This window comes from Nanorana parkeri, unplaced genomic scaffold (assembly GCF_000935625.1).
Source record: "Nanorana parkeri isolate BGI_ZX_2015 unplaced genomic scaffold, ASM93562v1 scaffold711, whole genome shotgun sequence".
Classification (NCBI taxonomy): Eukaryota; Metazoa; Chordata; class Amphibia; order Anura; family Dicroglossidae; genus Nanorana; species Nanorana parkeri.
The window spans coordinates 195,320-218,195 of record NW_017306979.1 but is presented as its reverse complement, the minus strand read 5'-3'; the positions used below and the strand labels follow the sequence as shown (position 1 = coordinate 218,195).

Below are 22,876 nucleotides of genomic sequence, written 5' to 3'. Positions count from 1 at the left end.
GGGAAAAAGTTAGGTATTATACTTACCTTTCCTCCAGCTTCAGTAGTGCAGGGGGTGACATCATCATCAAGCAGACAAGATCCCAGGGAATGGCGAGTCGACGTCTCAAGTGAAGACTGTGCAGGACAGAGCTAGGAGCATCTTCTCACCCAAATATGAGCTACTCTACATTTCCCAATCATAACAGGAGGAGGATGTCACCCTTGCATAGACAGTGTAGGCAGAAGCTGGAGGAAAAATTAATAAATGATCTAACATTTTTCACCTACAAGTGTTTTTTTTACTTTTCATCAGCATTTTAACAGGGGAGAGGGGGCTACATTTAAAAAGTAGATCTTGCATTTTAGCTGCAAGGTCTGCTTTATTGTGTCTCACTATACGCTAGATATGAGATTCCATTTAAAAAAAGTAATCACATTTTACATAGCTTTACAAGTACATTCAAGTAATCCATATTCTTCTCTTTATATTATTTACAAAATACTTTTTTTTTGTACATAAAACAAGTGCTGTTACAAAGTGTAAACAATGATCTTTCAGTCAGTATATTTAAGTCCTGAGGACATTTTAATTCTCACCTTGGCATATATGAAAGCTTCTTGAATAGGAGCCTTGCTGCAATACATGGTTTCTATGAAAGCCTAGGAAAGACACAGATAAATTATTTAAAGTGTATCTATGGTCAACAATTAAAAAACATATTTCATGAAGCACTTTATTTCAATGTTCTCTAGCATAGTAGTTTAGCATATAATGCTCCACAAGTTGTTAGACTTACCTTTGATGCATCCTGCAAAATAAACAGCCCTGATTCCAGTCACACATAATTTTTATGCCGCTTGAATATGCTCAGCCGTGTCACCACAATGCAGACTGCTTTGCGCAGGAACTACAATAAAACGGCAGGATGTTGTATGCATCCAGATGTTGAGCTGTGATGTCAGCTGTAACCCTGCTTTCTACTTTTTGTTTATATGTCAATCAGTGCAAAACCAGACCTCTCTTACCTGGAGTTTGGCAGCAGTGACAGTTCATCAAGCACACTCAATATAGAAAACCCCCTCTTCTCTGAAACCATCAATGTGGGTCCCAATGCAAACTAAATGCATATTGAAATTAATATTTTTACATTCCTGTACTTAAAGAGAAATTAAACACTCAGTTGTTTGTTTGTTTTTTGCATATATCTACTGCTAGCAAGCAATAGGTATATGCAAAAACATAGAAAAATATTAACAAGTTACGGTACCAAATAGGTAAAAACACAGTGTAAGTCAATACACTGTGCACAGGGACAGATACCGTGGGACACAGAAGACTCAGCAGGCAGCGCTAGAGGGACTCCTGAAAACTACTGGAAAGAAGAAGATGATCGGATCAAGAGGCATCATTCAAGGTAAGTCCTCAAAGCAGCATTGGGGGGAATTGTGACTTTAATGTCACTTTAAGTATTAACTTTTTTTTTTTTTTACTGTTGGGGTGTGGAAGGTTTTGTAACCACTGCTACAGAGCACTATACAAACTATGTTTAGCTACATTGTAATCACCTTTATTTTGGAAGATGAACCTACTACATCTTGGTTACAAAGCTTTTAGCAAATGCAAATTAGCTGATCTATAGTACTGGCTGTGGATAGGGCATTAGTAATTACGGAGAGATACAGGTTGTCAAAATGCAGGTGCATGTTTGAAAATGAACCAATCTATATATGTTACAATTAGAGGTGCACTGAAATAAAAATGTCAGAAACCAAACCGAAATGGAAAAAAAAATGTCAGGTCAAAACCGAAAAAAAAATTTTTACTATATCCACAATCATAAATGGGCGGGAAGTGATGTAGATCACTTCCCATTCATTCATAATTGAGGACACAGTAAACATACTATGCCCTCAATTATTTACAAATACTCACCGATCACTGAGTATTTGTACCCGCTCTCCATCCTGACACGCTGTCACAGGAGGCTGGGCGGGCTGGTGCAGGAGGAGAGCTCAGGCTCCTGTGACAGCAATGGCTGTCTCCGCCTACATCGCCACTCTCCTGATCTGTGACAGAAGGCTGAGCGGTGCGGGGGAGGAGAGACACCGGCCACACACAACGCTCTCCTCCCGCAAAGCTAGGCCTCCTGTGACAGTTTCTCTCCTCCCCGTTGGAACACAGAGCAGCGCCCAGCGGGGAGGAAAGAAATCACAGATGCACCGCTATTTCGGCCAAAAAATTGTACTTTCCGCATTTTGCCAAAAGTGCCATTTTCGGCCTATATCTTCTGGCGGCCGATATATTGGTGCATCCCTAGTAACAATTTTAATGAATAATTCAACTGATCTATTTTGATTAAAGTTTCAGCGTCAACTATATTACATTATGCATAAGCAGTAAAAAGATGAAAGTTAGACCAAAGTGAGTTAAAACATATAGAGAAAAACATTTTCAATAATAAACTATAATTTAATCATTCAGTAGAGGGCAAATGTTTGAACATCCCTGGCCAAATTACATTTGATTTCAGTGATTATTTTTTATCCTTTGGAAAAAAGAGTCAACCTTTTTTGCACAACAACAACAACAACAACATTGCTGTAATCATGTTTTTTTCCATCTTAGCTTAATGCTCATTAAGACTTGCTTCCCCTTTGCTCTGGCAGTCTATTGTCCTGTGATTCATCATGTCCTATACAGCACATGAGGACGCAGATGGACATTCCATACCTGGAGTGGGGGAAGAGACAGACTGGAGGGACTGGTCTAAAGGCCAGCTGGCTGTGAGGTTCAGGTGAATATAACTACTATTTTTGTCCCTGGACGAAAACGAGCTACCCCCACACGGTAAGGGTTAAGAATATGTATGTCCGGAGTTCTTCTTTAACACAGATTTTTAGCTGCCATAAAGCTACCAGAACTAAAAGAAATATTGTATTATCTGAATTCCAAAAAGGTTACAGATAAGGTAAGTATTACAAGAGTGATTAGAGTTTCTTACATGTGATGTGATATGGCCTGATTTCTTCATAAGTTCCAGTTCACCTTGAGACTTAACTAATCGCAGTTGTTGGATGAGATGTTGTGGGGACTTAATCTTATTCCTGCACTTTGCCTTGGATGCTATTATTTGTTGCAGAAGGCTAGAATGTGAGGATGAATTAGATGGTCTAACAAAGTCATACCATAGCGTCAGTCCTTCATCTGAAAAAAAAGAGAACATTTAGAAAGGAGCATTCATAATATCTTAGGGCCCCTCATACCTAGTTACTGCAACACATGACAGGATACTATGCACGTGTTAGTACAATGTGGTGCCATTCACTTCCAATGGCACCCCAATGAACTAAGATAAATGTACTTGTGTTGCAGTGTACTGGCACAAATGGTAATGCACTACAGTGCGTTGCAGTTTGTGGTGCACTGTATTGAACAAAAAAGTGCCTTAACAGCCCATTCAGATAAATGGGCTGCCTTAACATAACGTGCAGTAATGTGTGCGCATTAACACAGTGAGCTAGAACAGAAAGGTGTTAAGGAGCCATAGAGCAGACCTATCATTAGATCTTTTTTTTTTTCTAGTTTAGTAAATGCATACTATAATACTAATGGACAAATGTAACACTTACATGCAACTATTACCTCTCAAAGGAATCAAAATTATTCTCCTGACAAAGCCTTCATCTGTCTTTAAGAAAATATTCAATTTTTAGACTTACCGTAAAATCTTTTTCTTTAAGCCCATTGAGGGACACAGGAATAGTAAAACAGTCAAATGAATTGCTGCCACCTAAAGAAGTTTTGCACACTGGCAAACAGAAAAAAAAGTTGAAGGCCAAGCCCTTAATACCCCACCTACAGCCTCTAGGGCCAAAAAAAAACAAAAACACACAGATGGACAGGACCTGTGTCCCTCAATGGACATAAGATGTTATGGAAAAATATGTTATGGTAAGTGCAAAAATCTTATTTTATTTATCCTCTGAGGAATAAAATAATTCAGGAATTGTGAGACAGTTAGGATGTACAAAAGCAGTGTGACTGAGGGATGGGCAATAACCACCGACGGAAGATTGAACCAGGAGGCGTCAGCAACAACCAGAAAGACCAATGTCTGAATTTTAACCAAAAGAAGTAAAGTTCGTTACAGGACAGGGGAACTTCCAACGTCACAGGGAAGGTCATACAGCAATGCCACATCTGAGGACACTGAGCCTGCACCAGCACCTGCTGTGAACCAAGGCAATCAACAAGTGAAGGAGCATCAAAACAGATCCCCAAAAGAACATTAGCATGGATGGGGGAATAAAGCCAGTGTATAGCCAGCTTTAAACTTCGGACCCTAGGCCTAATGGTTTTACAGCACCAAAGTGATGTCCCACATAGTCCAGGTCAAGGGACCTACTCACAGTGGCAAACCCCAAAGAAGCAGGAAACTGAACTTGATTTGCTGACACGAGGACAGCTGTGAGACAGTAGTCCTCCCATGAAGGGGGAAAGTAACCACCCCCAGGCCCTAACAGACTAAGGGTTCTAATCAGGCACAATTAGATCCATAGGGCTGCCTGCCTGTATGTCTTTGCACCAAGTCCAGACTCCAAGGGGGAGACTAAGGAAGACCGAAGGTAAACAACAGTAGGAGAGGCAATGTAAAGAGAGTAAGTCCCAAGTACCCCACTAGTGCAGGATACTACTGCGAGAATTTAAGCTGGTCAGCCTCACTTGGTGACTGATAGTTACCAACACTAGACATATGCAGGGGCTCCAACTGATGGAAATTTGCAGGAGTTGGGCCCTTCAAAGAGAATTCTGGTTATTAGAGTCCAGAAAACTGATCTTCCTAAAGGAAGGTCACCAAAGCGTCCCACAATGGGGGTGCCAAAAAAAAGCACTAGCGCTGACATAAAGTTCAGGTCTGTCAAATCTACAAGTGTCCCTGAAGGACACTGAGGGAGCAGCAATCTGCTAGGGAAGGGAGCAGTGGAAACTGGCCCCAGCTTACTCTGTAACTCAGAGTCAAGGTCCCTCCAGGAAAAAGATCAGCATTATCTAAAAATACAGATTTTCCCTGTGGAAAAAAACAAAAAACAGTACTTGGTTTTGCTGTACATGTTTAAGTTACACTAATAAGCTTTGTGGTAAGGTAGCGAAAAGATTGGACTATCTGCTGTTATACATACTGCAGTTATAGCATGCAAGGGTTTAACATCCCCGCAAAAAAATAATTGTTTTGCTTCTTGGCATGTTATTTACAATTGCTGTTTTGTAGACATAATTGGTATTTATATTCTTGTGGGAAGAGGTGTCGCTGTTGGTGTTTTTAATAATGTGCATGTAGAGGGATTAGACAGACAATGTTTTACTTTTCCAGCTGTCAAAAGTGTTTTTATATGGTCTGTCAGTGTACCTAGAACCCAGATAAAAGGGGTTTGTATCGGCCTTCAATAAATACCTAAATAATTTACAAAATGTTTAATGGTGGTAGCAACATTAGCGATAAACTGTTTAAAATTAACTCCGTTACAAAAACTAGAGGCCATCACCTAAAATTGGTGGAAAAAAAATTCCAGCACAAGGGGCGAAGGGGGTTCTTCACAGTAAGATCAGTTAGGGTCTGGAACTCACTGCCACAGGCGGTGATTTCAGCAAATAATGTGGAATTGTTCAAGAAACTTTTGGACGATTTCTTAAGGGACCGTAATATACAGGGGTACAGGTACTCCTAGAATGAGATCCTAATAGGTTGGACTTGATGGACTAATGTCTTTATTCAACCTCAAATACTATGTAACTATGTAACTATGTAACTATGTAACCTGCCCAAGTTTACAGAAAAATACAGTGTGGTGCTAATAATAAATACCACCACTTCTACCTCTTATAACCATCCAAAGTACAATGTGCAATACTTCCCAGTACATGATATTCACAATATACCATGTATCATACTGTGTTAACACTATTTATAACACTATGCTATATATAAAGTATTATATACAATAGTGTTTACACTATTGATTGTATATTGCGCATTGCACTTTATATATAGCATTATCACAAGTGTAATAGAAGTGCATATTTTGGGTAGATATATATGATACATAGTGTATTGTGAATATAATTTATTGGGAAGTAGTGCACTTTTCAGCTCTCCAAGATACTACAGCCAGCCTAGTGACCTACGTTTCTCTGCTACAGTAAGGCAACAGAGCAAGGTTACCTCTCTTTACTCAGCCTGTAACTGGACAGTAAAAAAAGAAAACAGAAAGCCTCTGATGAGGCCATCCCTCTGTTCTCTCATCAGCAGGCTCCTTGTCAGCTGATATGCTTGTAGCACACCTATTTGGTCTCTGGTGCGGCTATCCTCCTCCCACTCTTCTGAGTGCTGCTGTGCATTTGATTTCAGATACAAGCTGAAATAATTTCAAACTCAGGTATTCATACTATTTGCAGTGTACGTGAGCAGTCATTTGGGTACTTAGTGGCGGGGACGTACAGTGTACGTTCCCCGTCACTAAGGGGTTAATATCTACCATTGTTTAAGCATATTTCCGAGTTCATTTTATTTTCATTAGGTCTGCATTTAGTCCTGCAACAACTGACTTATTACATAGTTCAAGGCAAATTTAGATATTGAAAAATATGACCACCTTAACCTAGAGATGGCTTAATTACAGCAGAGAAACATCAAAATCAATTCTTTGTTTGCACACTGTAAATTTCCTTTTAAATGTAGGATCAACATACCAAGCAGCTTGGGTACTACATGTTTAAAGTCTTCTATTGGGAAAGCCTGGTCTACACCAGTAAGTGCAACTGTTCCATCTACTCCAGATCGAGGCCCATCCCATAATTCCCGGCCGGGGTCTCTGCGTGGCACAAATAGTGTGGCTGTATGAGATGGTAGTACATGCCCTGGTTTAGTCTGTAAAAGTAGGATACTTTCAGGCTCTAGAAACCCACACAAGTAGAGGAAATCATTGTGCTGATGAAAAGGAAAGGGAATGTCACTTGTCATGTACAGTGTTGAGTTTGCAAAGATGATAACGGCATGATCTGTCGATGCACAGAGGATTTCAGATTCTTTTTGGATAAGAGCCATCAGTTTGTGACGACGTAAGGCATATTCTGTTTGTGTTAATCCTGGTGTGACCTCCCCTGTAAAGAAAGAGAATAACAGTAACTAATCACAGAACATACGCTTTTTGTAAATTAATTTTATACAGTCTTATAAGTTCTCACCTATTACAAAATATAACATAAATATACAAAATATTTTGCAACCTAAAAGAAAGAAATATGCTTTGCACTAATATTATTTTGGAAAAAGTTCTGGATTTCTGCAGCACTTTACAGAAAAGACTGTAATAAGATAATATAGAAGGAATGTATGATGGGGCACTACATTGCCAACTTGAATGGGCAATATTGTTAGCCTGCGTGGTTCCTAATTAAGGAATCCCCATGACTGCCATTTATGGTGACCAAATTAGGTTTGTTAAGAAACAAACCTGTCAGGTGTGGCTGTCACTGTGACTCGCACAAAGAGAGGCATGGTGACAGCTGTGGATGACAGTTTGTACAATTATTAATTACAATTGAAATAATTTGATCAAAAATGAGTGTAAAATAACTATAAATACATTTTTTTATTTTCAATTTTCATTTGTTAGCATATAATAAAAACACGAGCATCATATTAATTTAAACAGTGTACTAAAATTTTTTATTTGTTCTGAAAAAAAGTGTGTAAAACTTATTTACACACATACTGATGTTCCTAAAGCCTGTCTGGCATTGAGGCTTCAAAAACCTATGGTCACACAAAATTCAATTTTATGTGTTTGCACAGGATACAATGCTCTGTAGTGGAATATAGCCCATACAAAATGTCCCTAACTCCAACAAGTTGATCTGAATGCGCTGTTTGATTGGGTGGCTATGTAGCAAATTAGATTTAATGCTAATTAATGTAAATGCACCATGCACTCTAGGAGGTGTAAAATTTAGACAATCAATGTTGAAAAAAGATAGAGGTGTTCTGGTAGATCACAGACTTAAATCGGAACTAAACACACCAATAAACACTTTCCTAAAACAGTTACTTTACAGACATGCCTCTGGTGATAACAGATCCCAGTTCCTAGGGTTGTTAGTTCTCAACCAAACTTTCAAGCCCTCAGATGGCTGGTATCAGATCTGATCACATGTGCAGCACCATGGCAACTGCAGATCTAAACAGAGACTAAGATGGCACCCTCCTTGGCTGTAAAGGATAGAAGGTTTCAGATCTGATCTAATAACATCATGCAGTGCCAGTCTGTAGCTACTAGAGTGAGCAAGAGGCTTTCTTCTGTAAAAAGAAGTAGGGATGCACCGAAATTTCGGCTGTCTAAACATATCGGCCGAAAATGGCACTTTGGGCAAAATGCTAAAGATACCATCTTTCGGCTGAAATTGCGGTGCATCCATAGTTTCTCTCCTCCCCGATGGGCGTTGCTCTGTGTCCCCTCTGACACAGCACAGCGTCCAGCGGAGAGAAACATTCAGGCAGCCGAGCAGGGCGGAAAGGAGAGCGGTATCATTCCTGTTGTCACAGGAGGCCGAGCTGTGACAGATCAGAATGGAGAGCGGTGTGGGGGCAGAGACAGCTGTCAAAATAGATTGTTCATTCATGATTGTGGATATAGAAAACACACTATCTCCACAAGTTATGAATAAACAGAAACACTCAGTATAGAGGCTTCCTGTTCATTCATAACAGGGGCTGCATAAAAAGAGATTGTGTCCTCAATCTGTTTTTTATTGGCCTCTCTCATCTTTTTAAGTGGGAGAACTTGCACAATTGGTGGCTGACTAAATACTTTTTTGCCCCACTGTATATATATACACACACACATTCATATATACAATGTTTAAAATACTATGAGGGGAATTTACTCAAACTGGAGCAGACAGAATCTGGAACAGCTATGCATAGTAACTAATCAGCTTCTATCTTCAGCTTGTTCAGTTAAAGTGACATTAAAGTAAAAAAAAATGTTCCCTCCCCCCATGTTAATGTTAGCACTTACCTTAAATGATGTCTCTTATTCCGATCTTCTTCTTCTTTCCTGATGTTTTCATCTGTCCCTCCAGCGGTGCGGCGGCTCTCCGATCCAGCGCTGACTGCTCTGTCTCTCTGATCCAGCGGTGTCTGCATGCAGGTGCACGCGTCTATACACTTACCTTGCGTCTCTGCTCGTCTCCCGCCCCGAGAATCCGAACTGGGCATGCGCCCGCCCCAAGATGCTTAGCGGCCGCCCAAACAGTTTCGTTTTCTCGGGCGGGACCGCGCAAAGAAAAAAAGGTAGGTTTAAACCGCTGTTTTAGCTGGGTTTTTTGTTTTTTTTTAAACTGCTTGCCTATATCTACTGCTTGATACTGCTTGATAGCAGTAGATACAGGCAAAAAAACGGGGGGGTTTAGAAGCCCTTTAAGCATTGAAAATGAAAGCTAGAAGCTGATAGGTTGCCATGTATAGTCTGCTCCAGTAAATTCCACTTTATATGTTTTCAATATGGTATGGCCAATCAGATACACAGTATCATTACTTTATATAATGCTATCTTATTAACAAAAAATGTACCCAAGCATAACGCAAACGCAAGAAAATATATACTGTATGATACCAAAATATTATACAAAAATATAGTTACAAATTGCATATTATAAAAAATAAAGTAAACAAGCAAACTGAATTGCATCATTTAGACCTGGAGCTTTGGTTGCTTTTAAACTATAGATCCATCTGCTTTCACATTCCCAATTCTCTCAATCCAACAAATAAACTAAAAAGGGAGCATGGCTCATTTTATATTGAAAAAGAACTGAACTTCTGCAAACAAGTTATCAATTTGTCTTCCCAATCATTGTCTGAACATGAAATAAAATTCTTGGAAAAAGGTCTAACTTTCTGTCCAGAAAGAAATATGGATTGGTTTAAGACAATAAATGACCTACACCTCTTTGTGCAAAACCTTCTGTAATGCATGACAAAAGAGAGGAGACTCTATTAGTGAGAATAATCTATGATTAATCTCAAGTAAGTCATAAAGACTATAAAATATTTAAAACTCTAATGGAATAAAGGGGGGAATGGAATCTAGAAGACTTTAGAAGATGAAAACACAACTGGGATTTTTCTTTTACATTAACAATAATCAAGAAACACTTCCACATCATTCCCGATTCACCAACATATCCGCCTTTGTTGGCCAGGTGACCAGAGATATTGAGTCATTGTCTATCAACTATCATCTGGACAATAACCTAGATGCTACAAATTAGGAAGCTTTGAACTTAGGCTGACAAGGGTGGAAATGTGGTGATTATGGACACTGCTCTTTATCAGAAAATGTGTATGGAAATTCTGTCATATACTGATTGTTACAAAAAGGTATCTAGCTTTGCACTGGGGAGAAGCACAAATGAATTGCTCCAGTTGATTGATTTTGCTGAAGATAGAAAAATGATCTCCCCGGAAGTGAGTACATTTTTGAAAGTAAATTTTGCGGTCACCCCTACATTTATGTCCTAAGGTGCACAAAAATATGGTTGATCCACTGGGATAAGCAATTGTTTCAGACAATGGGTCTCTTACAGAAAATGTTAGTATTTACAATGACCATTTCTGCAAGAATCAAGTAGAAACCCAAACGTTCTATGTAAGGGATACTTCACATTCATTAAATAAACTTCAATCTAGGCATAAGGATGGTAACATTTTAAATGAAAAAAACATTGGGCAGCATGATTACTGTATTACTTACAAAATATTTAGGTTTGCAGAGTCCTACTACTCCGGGTGCAAGGTTCGGTGATAGGGACTACTTGTGCCCTATTCTATGCTGCCCTATACCTGGGGGTGGGAACAAAACTTTTTTTCTTAGGCTGACCTGTCAATGTACATGTGCCAGGTTATCTCGTTGCACAGGTATCTTGATGATGTCCTCTATTTTTTTGGACAGGTTTTCCCTAATTATTATTATTATTATACAGGATTTATATAGCGCCAACAGTTTGCGCAGCGCTTTACAATATAAGAAAGACATTAAAATTACAACACAATTCAAGACAACACGAGGGCCCTGCCCCTGAGGGCTTACAATCTAAAAGGGAGGGGGAAGTGATACACGAGGAGGTAGCTGTGTGGGGATGAATTGTTTGAGAAATTGATATTTCGGTGGTTAGGTTGAGGTCGGATAGGCTTCCCTGAAGAGATGAGTCTTAAGGGAACGCCTAAAGTTAGTCAGAGTAGGAGATAGACGGACAGGTTGGGGTAAAGAGTTCCACAGAATGGGGGAGACTCTAGTGAAGTCCTGGATGCGAGCATGGGAGGAGTTGACAAGGGAGCAGGAGAGGTCTTTGGAGGAGCGGAGGGGACGGTTAGGGTGATACTTAGAGACAAGGTTTGAGATATAGCCGGGGGCAGAGTTGTGGATGGCTTTGTAAGTGGTTGCTAATATTTTGAATTTTATCCTTTGGGCGATTGGAAGCCAGTGTAGGGATTGACAGAGGGGGGTTGCAGACACTGAGGGGTTGGTTAGGTGGATAAGTCTGGCAGCAGCATTCATGATAGATTGAAGAGGGGATAGCCTGTGTAGCGGTAAGCCAATGAGGAGGGAGTTACAATAGTCGAGACGAGAGATAACAAGGGAGTGGATAAGCAGCTTTGCGGTTTCCTTGGTGAGGAAGGGGTGTATTTTGGAGCTGTTACAAAGGTGAAGACGACAGGATTTGGATAGTGATTGGATGTGGGGAAGAAAGGTGAGGTCCGAGTCAAGGATGTCAAGGATGACACCCAGCACCCTGGCATTGGGTGAGGGTTGGATGGCTGTGTTATCAATTATGATAGAAAAGTTGGGGGACGGTGCACGGGGGTGGGGGGGTATACCATAAGCTCAGTTTTTGATAGATTGAGCTTTAAGAAATGTTGTGACATCCAGACGGATATGTCAGTTAGTAAGTTAGTGATACATAAGGAGACCGACGTGGTGAGTTGCGGAGTGGAGAGGTACATTTGAGTGTCATCAGCATAGAGGTGATACTGGAAGCCATGTGAGGTGATCAACTGACCAAGAGAGGAGGTGTAGATAGAGAAGAGAAGGGGTCCAAGGACAGAGCCTTGGGGGACCCCAACAGACAGGGGAAGAGGAGAGGAAGATGTAGATTTGTAGGTTACACTAAAAGAGCGCTTAGATAGGTAGGAGGAGAACCATGAGAGAGCAGAGTCTTGTAGGCCAAGCGAGTGGAGTTTTTTGAGGAGCAGAGGGTGGTCAACAGTGTCAAAAGCAGCAGAAAGGTCTAATAGAAATAGTACAAGTAATGGTCGTTGTTTTTAGCTGTTAGTAAGTCATTAGTGAGTTTTAGGAGGGCGTTTTCAGTGGAGTGTTGGGGGCGAAAGCCGGACTGTAAGGGATAGAGAAGTTTGTTATTGGTGAGGTGGCAGCTCAGGCGATTGTAGACGAGGCGTTCAAGGAGTTTGGAGGTGAAGGGGAGTAAGGAGATAGGTTTGAGATTGCGGAGGTTGGTGGGGTCCAGTGAAGGTTTTTGGGGTATTGGGGTGACAAGTGCATGTTTTAGAGGGGAGGGAAATATGCCAGTGGAGAGGGAAAGATTAAAAATGTGAGTAAGAGAGTGTAGGATAGAGCAAGAGGGTGATCGGGGTAGCGGTGAGGGAACAGGGTCCAGGGAGCAAGTGGTGAGGTGGGTGCCAGAGAGAAGTTTTGCAACCTCCTCTGTGGAGACAGGGTCAAAAGAGGAAACTAACAGGTGCAATGGTGGGTCTGGTACGTGAATAGGGGAAGGTGACTGGACAGTGGGCATTTCATCTCGGATTGCATCTATTTTGTTTTTGAAATGAATGGCAATGTCCTGGGCAGTGAGTGAGTTAGTGGGTGGTGGCGGTGGGGGACATAGAAGAGAGTTAAAAGTAGAAAAGAGTTGACAAGGTTTGGATGAGATTGTAGTAATGAGAGTGACAAAATAAGTCTGTTTGGCAGCACGGAGGGAGGAGTTATATTTTAGGAGGGCAGCTTTATACAGGGTGAAGTTTTGCAGAGACCTAGTTTTACCCCACACTCGCTCCAGAGTGCGGCTTTGTCTCTTGAGATTTCTGGTTTCTTTGGTTTGCCACGGTTGTAGTGGACGTGGTCTAAGTCTGCGAATAGTGAGGGGAGCCAAGGTGTCTAGGGAGGATGAGCAGAGATGAAATGTTGATACCTTTTGAACACACAGGAAAGTAAGTATATGTTAATATCATATGTATCAAAGATACAGAAGCAGGTCACATCAGAAGGACATAGCAGGATTTTCAAAACACAGACAGCAGTTCAGACAGGGTGGAGCAGAGATTAAATGTTGATACCTGAGTGGAAGAAGAGAAGGGATGATGAGAAGGTAGCCATTTTCTAAGTGTAAAGTTGATGACACTTTGTATCAGAGAGACATTGCAAAGTGCCTCTGCCTCCTAATTCTCCTCTAAGCTACTGTCGCTCCTCCATCAGCTATCCGGATCTGTCACCTCCACAGCAGAGCCTTAGTGGACTGTACCCAAACCCACTGGAAGGAAGAAGTGTGGCTGACTTGTAATGTGCTCAATCACTGGACCGTGACTTTGGCACCCCCCTTGGCACTTGGCAATGCGTGTGGTTAGCCGCAGGGTTCTTTACAGGTCCAGGGCCGTGGTCCATTTCAATGAGCCCTGACCCTGAAGACACTCTTAAGGGGGTAAGCCCACCTGGGGGGCGAAGATCAGATAAGTCTTCCCTGACTGCTTCTGCATCCAAGGTAGGGACCAAAAGCCCCTCAAGGAGTGCCTAAGACAGCCTTCCCCAGGTGCCCGACGGTAGACCCAGTACCCTACAAGTTAAATCTGCAGCTCCAGTGCAACTTTTGTCACACTTCTAGCATTTCCCATGAGGCCTAGGGGTTGAGGAATGTCTGAGCAGCCTCCTTCCCAAGTACTGTACTGCACATACGCCATCATTCTCTGTCTGGGCATACACTTCTGCTGGCTGCAACTCTGCACAGACACACTGAGCAGAAGCTTAAGTGCTACAACGATGCACTGCGCTGCTGTTCCCAAGCCTGGATCACCTTGCTGCCTATAGTGTCTGGACACAGGGTACACTGTCACCACTGGTCATGAGTTTTCTGGGGGATGCAAATGGCGGATCATAGGCGTGGGGTTACTGGGGTGTGAAGGCCACAGTTTTGGCAGGGAATCTACCTCCTCTGGAGACACCATTTCTGTTATTCTTATGCTTTACGCCTTATCCCCTTCAATGCTGGTGTCGGGGTCCTCCTCTGCTCCTTCTAGGGCAACCTCTTCTGCAAAAACCTTTCTTGCTCACTCGCTGTTACAGTCTGTGTTGTATGGTGCCTGGAATCACCCTGTGAAGTTGTTCTCTCCCTTTGAACAGTCTGCCTGAAGGTGAGGGCTCATGGTACCCCCTGTTTGTTGAGGTAAGCCACTACTGTAGCATTGTCCAAAAACACTAATAGGTGATGAGACCTGAGCATGTCCTGTAAAGCTAAAAGAGTGAGGACCACCTTGAGCTTCCTCCAATTTGAATATGTTGTCGCTTCTGCCCGTGACCACTGAACCTGAATCACTAAGTCCCCTGAGTGGGCTCCCCACCCCCAGGAACTAGTGTCCATTGTGAGTTTCCTGGATGGCTGATTTAACCAAGGGAGTGATTCTTCCACCACCAAAGGCTACTTTTCAGAGTGGATGAAAGAACTTCCAAATCAAGATCTTTGATAAAAATGAGCCCATCTGACCACTGGCAAACACAAAGTCATGAGACCTAGAACGGACATCACGGACCTCAGTGACACCGGAAGATTCTCCTGAAGATGACTTACTGTCAGACAAACCTTCTGTATCTTCTCTTATGGTAAAAAAATGTTTGCCTCTCAGTATTGGGGACATACCCTAAAAAGGTCACCACTTGTGAAGGTACAAGGTTGGACTTTACGATTTATGATCCAGCCCAGGTCCCGCAACTAATTCTGTTCAAAGCCAAGATCCTTTTCTAGCTGAGCTACAAATGGGGCCAGAAACAGGATATCATCCAGGTAAGGAAGAATATTTATCCCTTGCAGTCTCAAGGGGGTTAGGGCTTCTCCTAGAACTTTTGAAAAGATCCGTGGAGCTGAGGAGAGCCCAAAGGGAAGAGCTTTGAATTGGAAATTAACTATCCCAGTGTTTGTTTTCCCTGCTAACCACAAGAACTGCTGATGATCTGGGTGAATGGGTTTGTGTAGATAAGCATCCCTCAAGTCTAGAGTCGTTAGAAATGAGTTAGGACGCAATAGTGTCATTACCGTAAAAATGGAGTCCATCCTGAATTTCTTGTACTTTATAGACACATTCAAAAATCTGAGGCTGAGAATAAGGTGAGACTTGCCCTAGGGCTTCTGAACTAAGAATACATGAGATCAGAAGCCCTGACCCTGCTCCGCCCCTGGCACTTGCTCAACAACTCTCTCATCCACAATGTTTCTTGTAAGCTCCCCCTGCCTTGTCATCCTTGTTACCCTGGTTCCTGTTCCGGGGTCAACAAAAAAATTTCCGAAAAGTCTTTTTCTTATTTTCTGGGAAAAATATTGTTCTATCTGCCGTACGCTCTAGCACAGCTTTGAGCTCTGGGCCAAAAAGGAGATCCCCTGAAAAAGGAAGATTACAGAGATAAAGTTTTTAAGCAGTATCGTCTTCCCAAGCCTTTAACCATAGAGCCCTGCGGGAGGAATTAACCAGAGCAGAGGATCTGGCCAACATTCATACAGATTCAGCAGAGGCGTTCACAATAACCCAACTGCCTTAAAACGCATTGGAAACAAATCTAAAAGTTGTTCTCTGGGAACCTTAAGACACGAGGTCCAGAATTCCAGGTTCCTGGTGACACAAGTAGTAGCCAGAGCAGGCTTACGATTAGCTAAGGATGAGTGCCAGACTCTTTCAGTAGTCCCTAATGCTTGGCTTTATTCTCTGGTGGTAAATTTGCATCATATAGAGGCATAGGATGTAGGGGGAAAAAAAAGCAATTCTACATATTTAATATGATCAAATTCTTGTTGGGATATTCTTTTGACGGCTGTGGAAGCAGAGAACTTTGCTAGTATATGTAGACATTTACTCACTATGTAACTTATTTATATCATCTGCTAAAACACCATATGAAATATGATAAACTTTATCCCACTTTGGGATAATGATAACTTAAAGGAGATATGATAGAAAGTTTTAATAGACAAGGCCTATGGGGTGTTAAATACTGTATTTATAATAGTTACTTAAAGGAGAACTATGGGGTCAGGGCTTTTCCCCATAGTTCTCCTAAGGGTAACGGGAGGACACAAACTAGTGCCCTCCCGTCACCCTAAGCTCAGTATACCGCGAGCTACTGCTCGCGGTATACTGAGAGTCCCCTGTGCCCGCCCCCACCCGTCCGTTGCGCCAGTCAACCCTGGAGGATCGGACAGGGGAGGGGGGAATCCTTGCAGGGAGCCGTGAGTGACAGTCACGGCTCTCTGCAGTGATAGATCGAGAAGTGAGCGAGCGACGCTATGTGTTCGCTCACTTCCTGATCTATTGAGCCAATCTGTGACAGTTTCATTGTCACAGGTTGGCTAGAACTTTGAGGCTGAGTGATTTTCACTTGCCTCATAGTTCTCCTTTAAAGCGTATTTTCACTTTTTCAGTCAAAATTGAGAAAACCCCACTTTATGCTTGTTATGCATTCCTCATCCACATATCTAAAAATAATTACAAAAAAATGTTCTTACCTTTTAGATACCTCTATTTAGCAGGCCTTTCAATTTCAATTTCAGTAACAGGAAACTCCTGTCTATCCTAATGAGAAACTTAGGACAGAGTAAGCTTTCTCCTCATTAACTTGCAAGGCTTTTAGATCTTTAACCCTTTGTTAGATAAGACAGTGTTTAAATCTAGTTTTCAAATCATAATAAGATTTGCCAGCACAGTACCGCCCCGCATTCTGGAGGTAAATTCAGTTTAGTAAAAACTAGTAATATAAGAAAACAGGTAATATGTAAGCAGCAATTTTTATTTTTTAAGCTATTCTAGCTGCACTATGATATTATGGAAAAAACGCATTTCACCTGTATCAAGCTTCAGACTGCTCCCCTAACTAAACAAATTGGTTAGTGCAGCGTCTGGGAAGGGGTTTGATTACACATACATATACAAAATAATTTGCATAGGTTCATGCTAAAAGGGTTATTAAAACCACATAAGTAAAAACCATATAGTGCTGCAGACCCCAGAACTTACCATCTTCACTGTGTGGCTTTCGTCTTAAGCCTGTCGTTCTTTTTCATTTATTTTCTGAAAAAGCTGTTTTCCCCAGTCCCTGCTCCCCCCTCCTCCCTGCATGTGCACTGTGACTTCTGAACAACTGCATGTATAATATTCAGGGTGTTAGCTCCCCTATCCGCAAGTTCAGGAAAGTGGCACTCTGCGGACATGGAGCCGGCAGCAGTGTTTTTGTTTGACAAGACAAAGCAGTGTTTTTGTCTGACAAGACAAAATCTAGCCATGCATGGCTATCTTTAGTTTAAGAGAATCCACATCTTGTATTACATGCAATTTAGATCCAGGTCTGTGTTTTTGCTAACTTCATGGTGCTGTATGGAAAATTTACATTAATTGTTTTAACTGCCAAAATATTTTTTAATTCCAATAGTTTTTGCGACTCTCCCACCCCCTGCCATACCACAAAAAAGGCACACTGATAAAGTTATCTCTATGCAGTAAGCATATTCACAGTGTAAAGCTGGCAATACACTGTGCAAATTCGTCCAGTTCTTGATGAACCTGTCAAAATTTGTTTAGTGGCTGATCCTCTTGGCACCATTGCATCCTTTAATCAGAAAATTGAAGGAATTGGTCAGAAAATGTTTGTGTGAACAGTGATGCAGCCAATCGGGTATTCTGACAGCTGCACGCCTTCCGCTGTCAGAATACAAAAGCCCAGCAGGAGATTTGGCCATTTATAGGTGTGCTGTTTCCAACAGCTATGTGGAACTGGTGTTGATGTGGACTCGATAGATAAGTATTAGTGGGTCAGGGAGGTAGCTTTACATGGGCACTGAATGGACAGTGACAGTTTTAATGTGTTTTATTTGGCCTTTTCTACCTATATGAACAACAATATGTGTTGCAGTTCTTCTGTAGTTAAATACAATGCAAAGAAACAAACTGCTTTATTGATGATCATCTTATATAAAAATTGTGAAATTACCAGTTTTCAAGAGTTGTGGATGCGTAAAAGGACTGGGTTGTCCCAAATTCCTTTTTGGAAAGCTGAAAAGCGGATGAGATCTTGTAGAAAACCACCGTGTCACACAAAAAGCACCAGCTGTAAAGAAATAAATGACAATGTAATTTTAATTTACATAGGTAGAAACAATAGATAAGTCCATCAATTAAAAAAATTAATTGAAAAAAAAACAATTCTCAAAAACTGATAGGAAGGCAAAAAAAACCATAAAGGATGAGTCAATGTGATCCATTAAGGAAAAAACTCCTTCCTGTTCCCCAAAAGAAATATCTCTCTGAATTAACATTCTATGTTAATTCCTATAAATATGCAAAAGCATCTTTTCCTTCTGTTGCAAAGAGTGATCTTGTATTTTTTGTGGTCCCCCTAAAGTGAACTACTTTCCATCTTAATTTGGATCCCTTGTGCATTTATTCAACTGGTTATATCCGTCTTTAGATGACCTCTTCTCAGAGGTGAATAAATTCAGTTCATATATTTTTCTCATAGTGGAGGTCCACAAGGCCCCTTATTCATTAGTTGCCATTATCTACACTATTTTTTGTTCCACAATAAAAAAAAATTAAAACTGGTGCCCAAAACTGAACTGCATATTCAGGAGATCTTACTAATGCTTTGCATGGTTATGTATATCTCCATTGGGTCTATTTGACTTTTCTTGCTCAAAACAGTATATAGATATTTTTCATGCCCATGCTGCTATGTTTAGAACCATAAAAGAATATGCGCTGTGTGGATCTGAATGCAGCATTTTTTATGCATGAGCCCTTAAAGTCTAGCTTTTGCTTTCACATATATTTCAAGTGTGCTAAAGCAGACAATTTGGAGAAAAAAAGCCACATAAATCAACATAAGCATAAAACACACATTATTGCATGTTTATAATTATGTCAATACAGAAAATAGTACATTAAGAGAGACTGTAATACATTGCGGGTCATTTTGTGCCCTTTTAAGCTTTTAAAATGTTAGCTTATATTTGTTTTGTTGCCATAAATATAGAGTCTTTTTTATCTAAAATGAAAACAGCAGAAGCTGCCTGCCTTGAGTTCCACTTTGCATGTCTGAAACCTTATTCATTAGAGAAGTTCTGCAAAATGTCTCTCCCAGTTGTTAGGGCTGCTAGATCAACACTGCAGTGTGGCAAAGACATGTTGTGGATGACCGGTAGGCTGCCTTGTAAATTGTCTCAGGAAAAACTCCACTGTAAGGAGCCCACAATTATGCTATTCTTCTGGTATAAAGCGCTTTGATATTTTCCAGAACCTTGATTTCCTTAAAGCTGTAGTCATTTTGTATAGCCTTAAAAAAAACCACAAGGTTATGGTCCTGGAAAAAACAGTTTTTCTTCGCATGGACCGCAACAGGATAAACATGTTCCTGGAAAATCTGAGGTTTGCAATTGACGAAGACACTCAGAGTATTGCCCCCGTCCAGGGTGTGACAGCAATCTGGAAAGGAATTTGTAATGCCTGTATCACTGGGCAGAGAGGGTCAAAGGATTTTGTAGCCAGAAAGATTAGAAATGTTTTAAATAATGTAGAGCAGCTTTTCTCAACTTCCTTGAAATAACCTTTAGGTCTTAGGGAACCCCTGCTATAATTATTATACCAGTCACAAGACATTAGCGTGAAGAGAAAGCTATAGATTTAAGAATTAAAAAAAATAACAAATGTGATGTTTTTTGCGTATTTGACACCCAGGGCTGCTCTATACGAAATTATATTATTTTTGGCAATAAGGTAACTAGCAAAAGTGTGCCCATTCCAGAACAAGCAAGGTTGGGGATGGAGGAGTGTTAGTATAGTGGAAGTTGCGGTGGTGGACAGTGGGCGGGTGCAGGGGCAGGCGGGTCTTGCTGCCTAAGTGGTGAGGATTCTGGTAGAGTGGCAGGGGATGGTCTGGTAGAGTGAGGGGGGGGGTCAGAAAGTGGGGAGCTTTAGTAGGATGGAAGAGTGATATGAGTGGGTGGGGGAGTGGTGCTGCCAGAGTGGTGAGACCATGGGGGGAGTACACTTCCCAAAGTTCTGCCAACACTGCTTTAATTTTTTATTTAAAAAATGCTTCTGTACTCCTAAAAATAACCATGATCTAACCAGCTGTGTTTATCATCAAAAATATAGTAAAAATAAAAGTAGGGGCGTGTCTATGGCGGCAGCAAGACGTGCTTACTGAGAACTTCGTGCTGTTCACCTGTTGTATTTACACACTAATAACTTACACTGCTCCTCACCAGCCGATTCTTCATTGGGAATTAAACTGCTCGCCCAGATACCTCCAAAACTCTTGCTTTTGGGTCAAATAAACACTTTCTAGCCTCACACCAACGTGCTCCACGAGGCCTACATCCCCCCTCTGACCTTTCTCCACGATCGTCCTTGAACAACCGGGACACGGATTCAGGAGATGAGCAGGAGCATCGCTTACTGTCGGCTATGGGCTAATTAGTTTGTGCTCTGTTCTCAACTATTCTCATTATCAATTGGTTGGTTGGATCCCCTAGCTCTCTCCTCCACGCTGGGAGGAGGGCACAGCAAGCAGTGGGCGGGTGCAATATCCAGCCTGCTCTTGGCTATTGCAATATCTGCTGTATTTACATTCAGCTGGCATCTGTGGAATCTTGCCAATGGCAGCTGTCATTCCCTGACTGAAGCTATTTAAGCGCTTACAATACAATTATTTAAAAAAAATAAAAATAAAAGGTGGGAAAAAAGTCATTTTCGGTTTCAGCCTCACAAATTCTGCTGCGGGAAGTGCGTTGCAGTGCCATTCATTTCAGTGGCACCCCAAACGCACCACCCGCCTACAGTGTGATCGCCCGCACTGGAACGCATGGTACCGCAATGAAGTGCATTCCAGTGCAGTGTGATTCTAAAAAATTGTGCATGCAGTTTTATTCTGAAGTAACATTTATGTTTGTAACACTGCATTTGTGTATTTTATTTTAAATTAAGGATGGTATTTGGGTAATTTTCTTTATCCAATTAATCGGAAAAAATCATCGTCCAACTAATAGATGATGAAAATAATCGTTAGTTGCAGCCCTAGACTGAAGCACTCTCTAAAGGCGGACTTCTTGTCTCTGAACACGGAGGTCACTCACTTCACCGTGTAGAAGACGAGAACCGCATAGACTCACATGTGCTGGCAATATCGGCGCTACTAAAACATTTTCAAGCCATTACCCTAGCGCGGAGAGACCTCTGCTACTGTCTGGAAGAATAGGAAAACTGAGAATGCAGAAAAAATCTGTGCGTCCACAGCCTTTTGGAGGCGACCGCTGGTCGAGACCTGGTGGACACCCTGGGAGGTATCTTTTAAAACCATTTTGGGTAAGCCTGCCATCACTCTATTACTGTTTGATAGGGTGCAGAGAGCCCTACCACCAAGAGGCCTCCCTTCAGAGAACCCCAGTGGCAGTATATGTTGTCTACATTATTATTCTGATAAAGATGCTATCTTGGAGAAACTCAGAGGAGCACCCTTTACTGACTTTGATGGAGCGAAAATACAAATATTCCCTTATCTGGCACGGGGAACCTTGGCACGTCGCCGAGCAATTTGTCCTTTATTGGAAATCCTGCAAACAGAAGGGATTTTATAAAGAAACAAAGGCAGAGAGCACCCAAACCATGTGAAGGACTGTTTATTAAAAACAATTTATAAGAGCAGTAATGGGGTTCTGAGGCAGGGGGCTTTCCCCCGGAAACGCGTGGATCCACCCCTGTTGGATCAGAACTGGTGATTAAGGCTCCCTGTTCCTTACTATGGAGCAGCCCCCTGTATGACTGGCAATTATTTGGAGGGATGATCACTTGCTGAAACTTGCGTCAGGAGTGAAGTTTTTAATTGAACTATATTTGTAGAAGGGATTTCATATCGCTGGGGCTTTCCTTCCTGCTTAATCGCCAAGAAAAATGGGAAGTCTGCAGTCCTCCATAATCTAGAGGATCTTGCCCAATTTTGTGCGACTTTATCGATCTGCACTCCGCCCTTACCAGGCTGGCAAGAAGCCCCTCCCCCGTGCTGGAACCACTGCCTAACAACGCATGGAAATCTTCCCACCCAACTGCATCTTCTTGGGATGTAATACTACTGTTTTATACCGTATTAGGCTTTATTGTTCCAATTCGTTTGTTTATTGTAAACGCTTAATGCGGGTGAAGTGCATTCTCGGCTCCAAGTTATTTCTTTAACCCTTTTGTCACATTACTGGCCTGCCACGTTCCCTGCATTTAGCGTAATGCTCCCAGAGAGTCTTTATTGGTCAAAGACCAAATATTCTTTGGTCAGTTTGTTAGTTTGAAAATGTTGTTTTGTTTACACTGTTGATCCTGATGACCACAGCTTTTTTCTTTGTATCTTGTGCTTTTCTTCCGTTTTTCTCTCCCTTCCTTCTCAGTGGTCTGGACATGGGCACCCAATTGTCATACATTTGACTTTCCTGTTTTTGTGACCGCCAATGGCTAACCTTAATGTAGTTACGTACAATGTCAAAGGACTTAATTCCCCATTTAAAAGGCACCGTATATTGAGGGAGTAAC

At 41.5% G+C, this 22,876-nt stretch overlaps 1 protein-coding gene across 2 annotated transcripts in view; it reads right to left on the bottom strand.

The window, feature by feature from the left end:
- The window catches only part of XPNPEP3 (X-prolyl aminopeptidase 3), a 79,793-nt gene that overhangs the window by 43,170 nt on the left and 13,747 nt on the right, over positions 1 to 22,876 (bottom strand). The window contains exons 2-5 of one of the 2 annotated variants that reach the window (XM_018563925.1): positions 18,294 to 18,410; positions 6,730 to 7,140; positions 2,984 to 3,186; positions 579 to 641 (exon numbers count right to left, since the gene is read on the bottom strand). In XM_018563925.1, coding sequence (XP_018419427.1) covers positions 579 to 641; positions 2,984 to 3,186; positions 6,730 to 7,140; positions 18,294 to 18,410 — 794 coding nt within the window. The remainder of the gene's footprint in view (positions 1 to 578; positions 642 to 2,983; positions 3,187 to 6,729; positions 7,141 to 18,293; positions 18,411 to 22,876) is intronic. The other variant, XM_018563926.1, reaches the window with a different exon arrangement.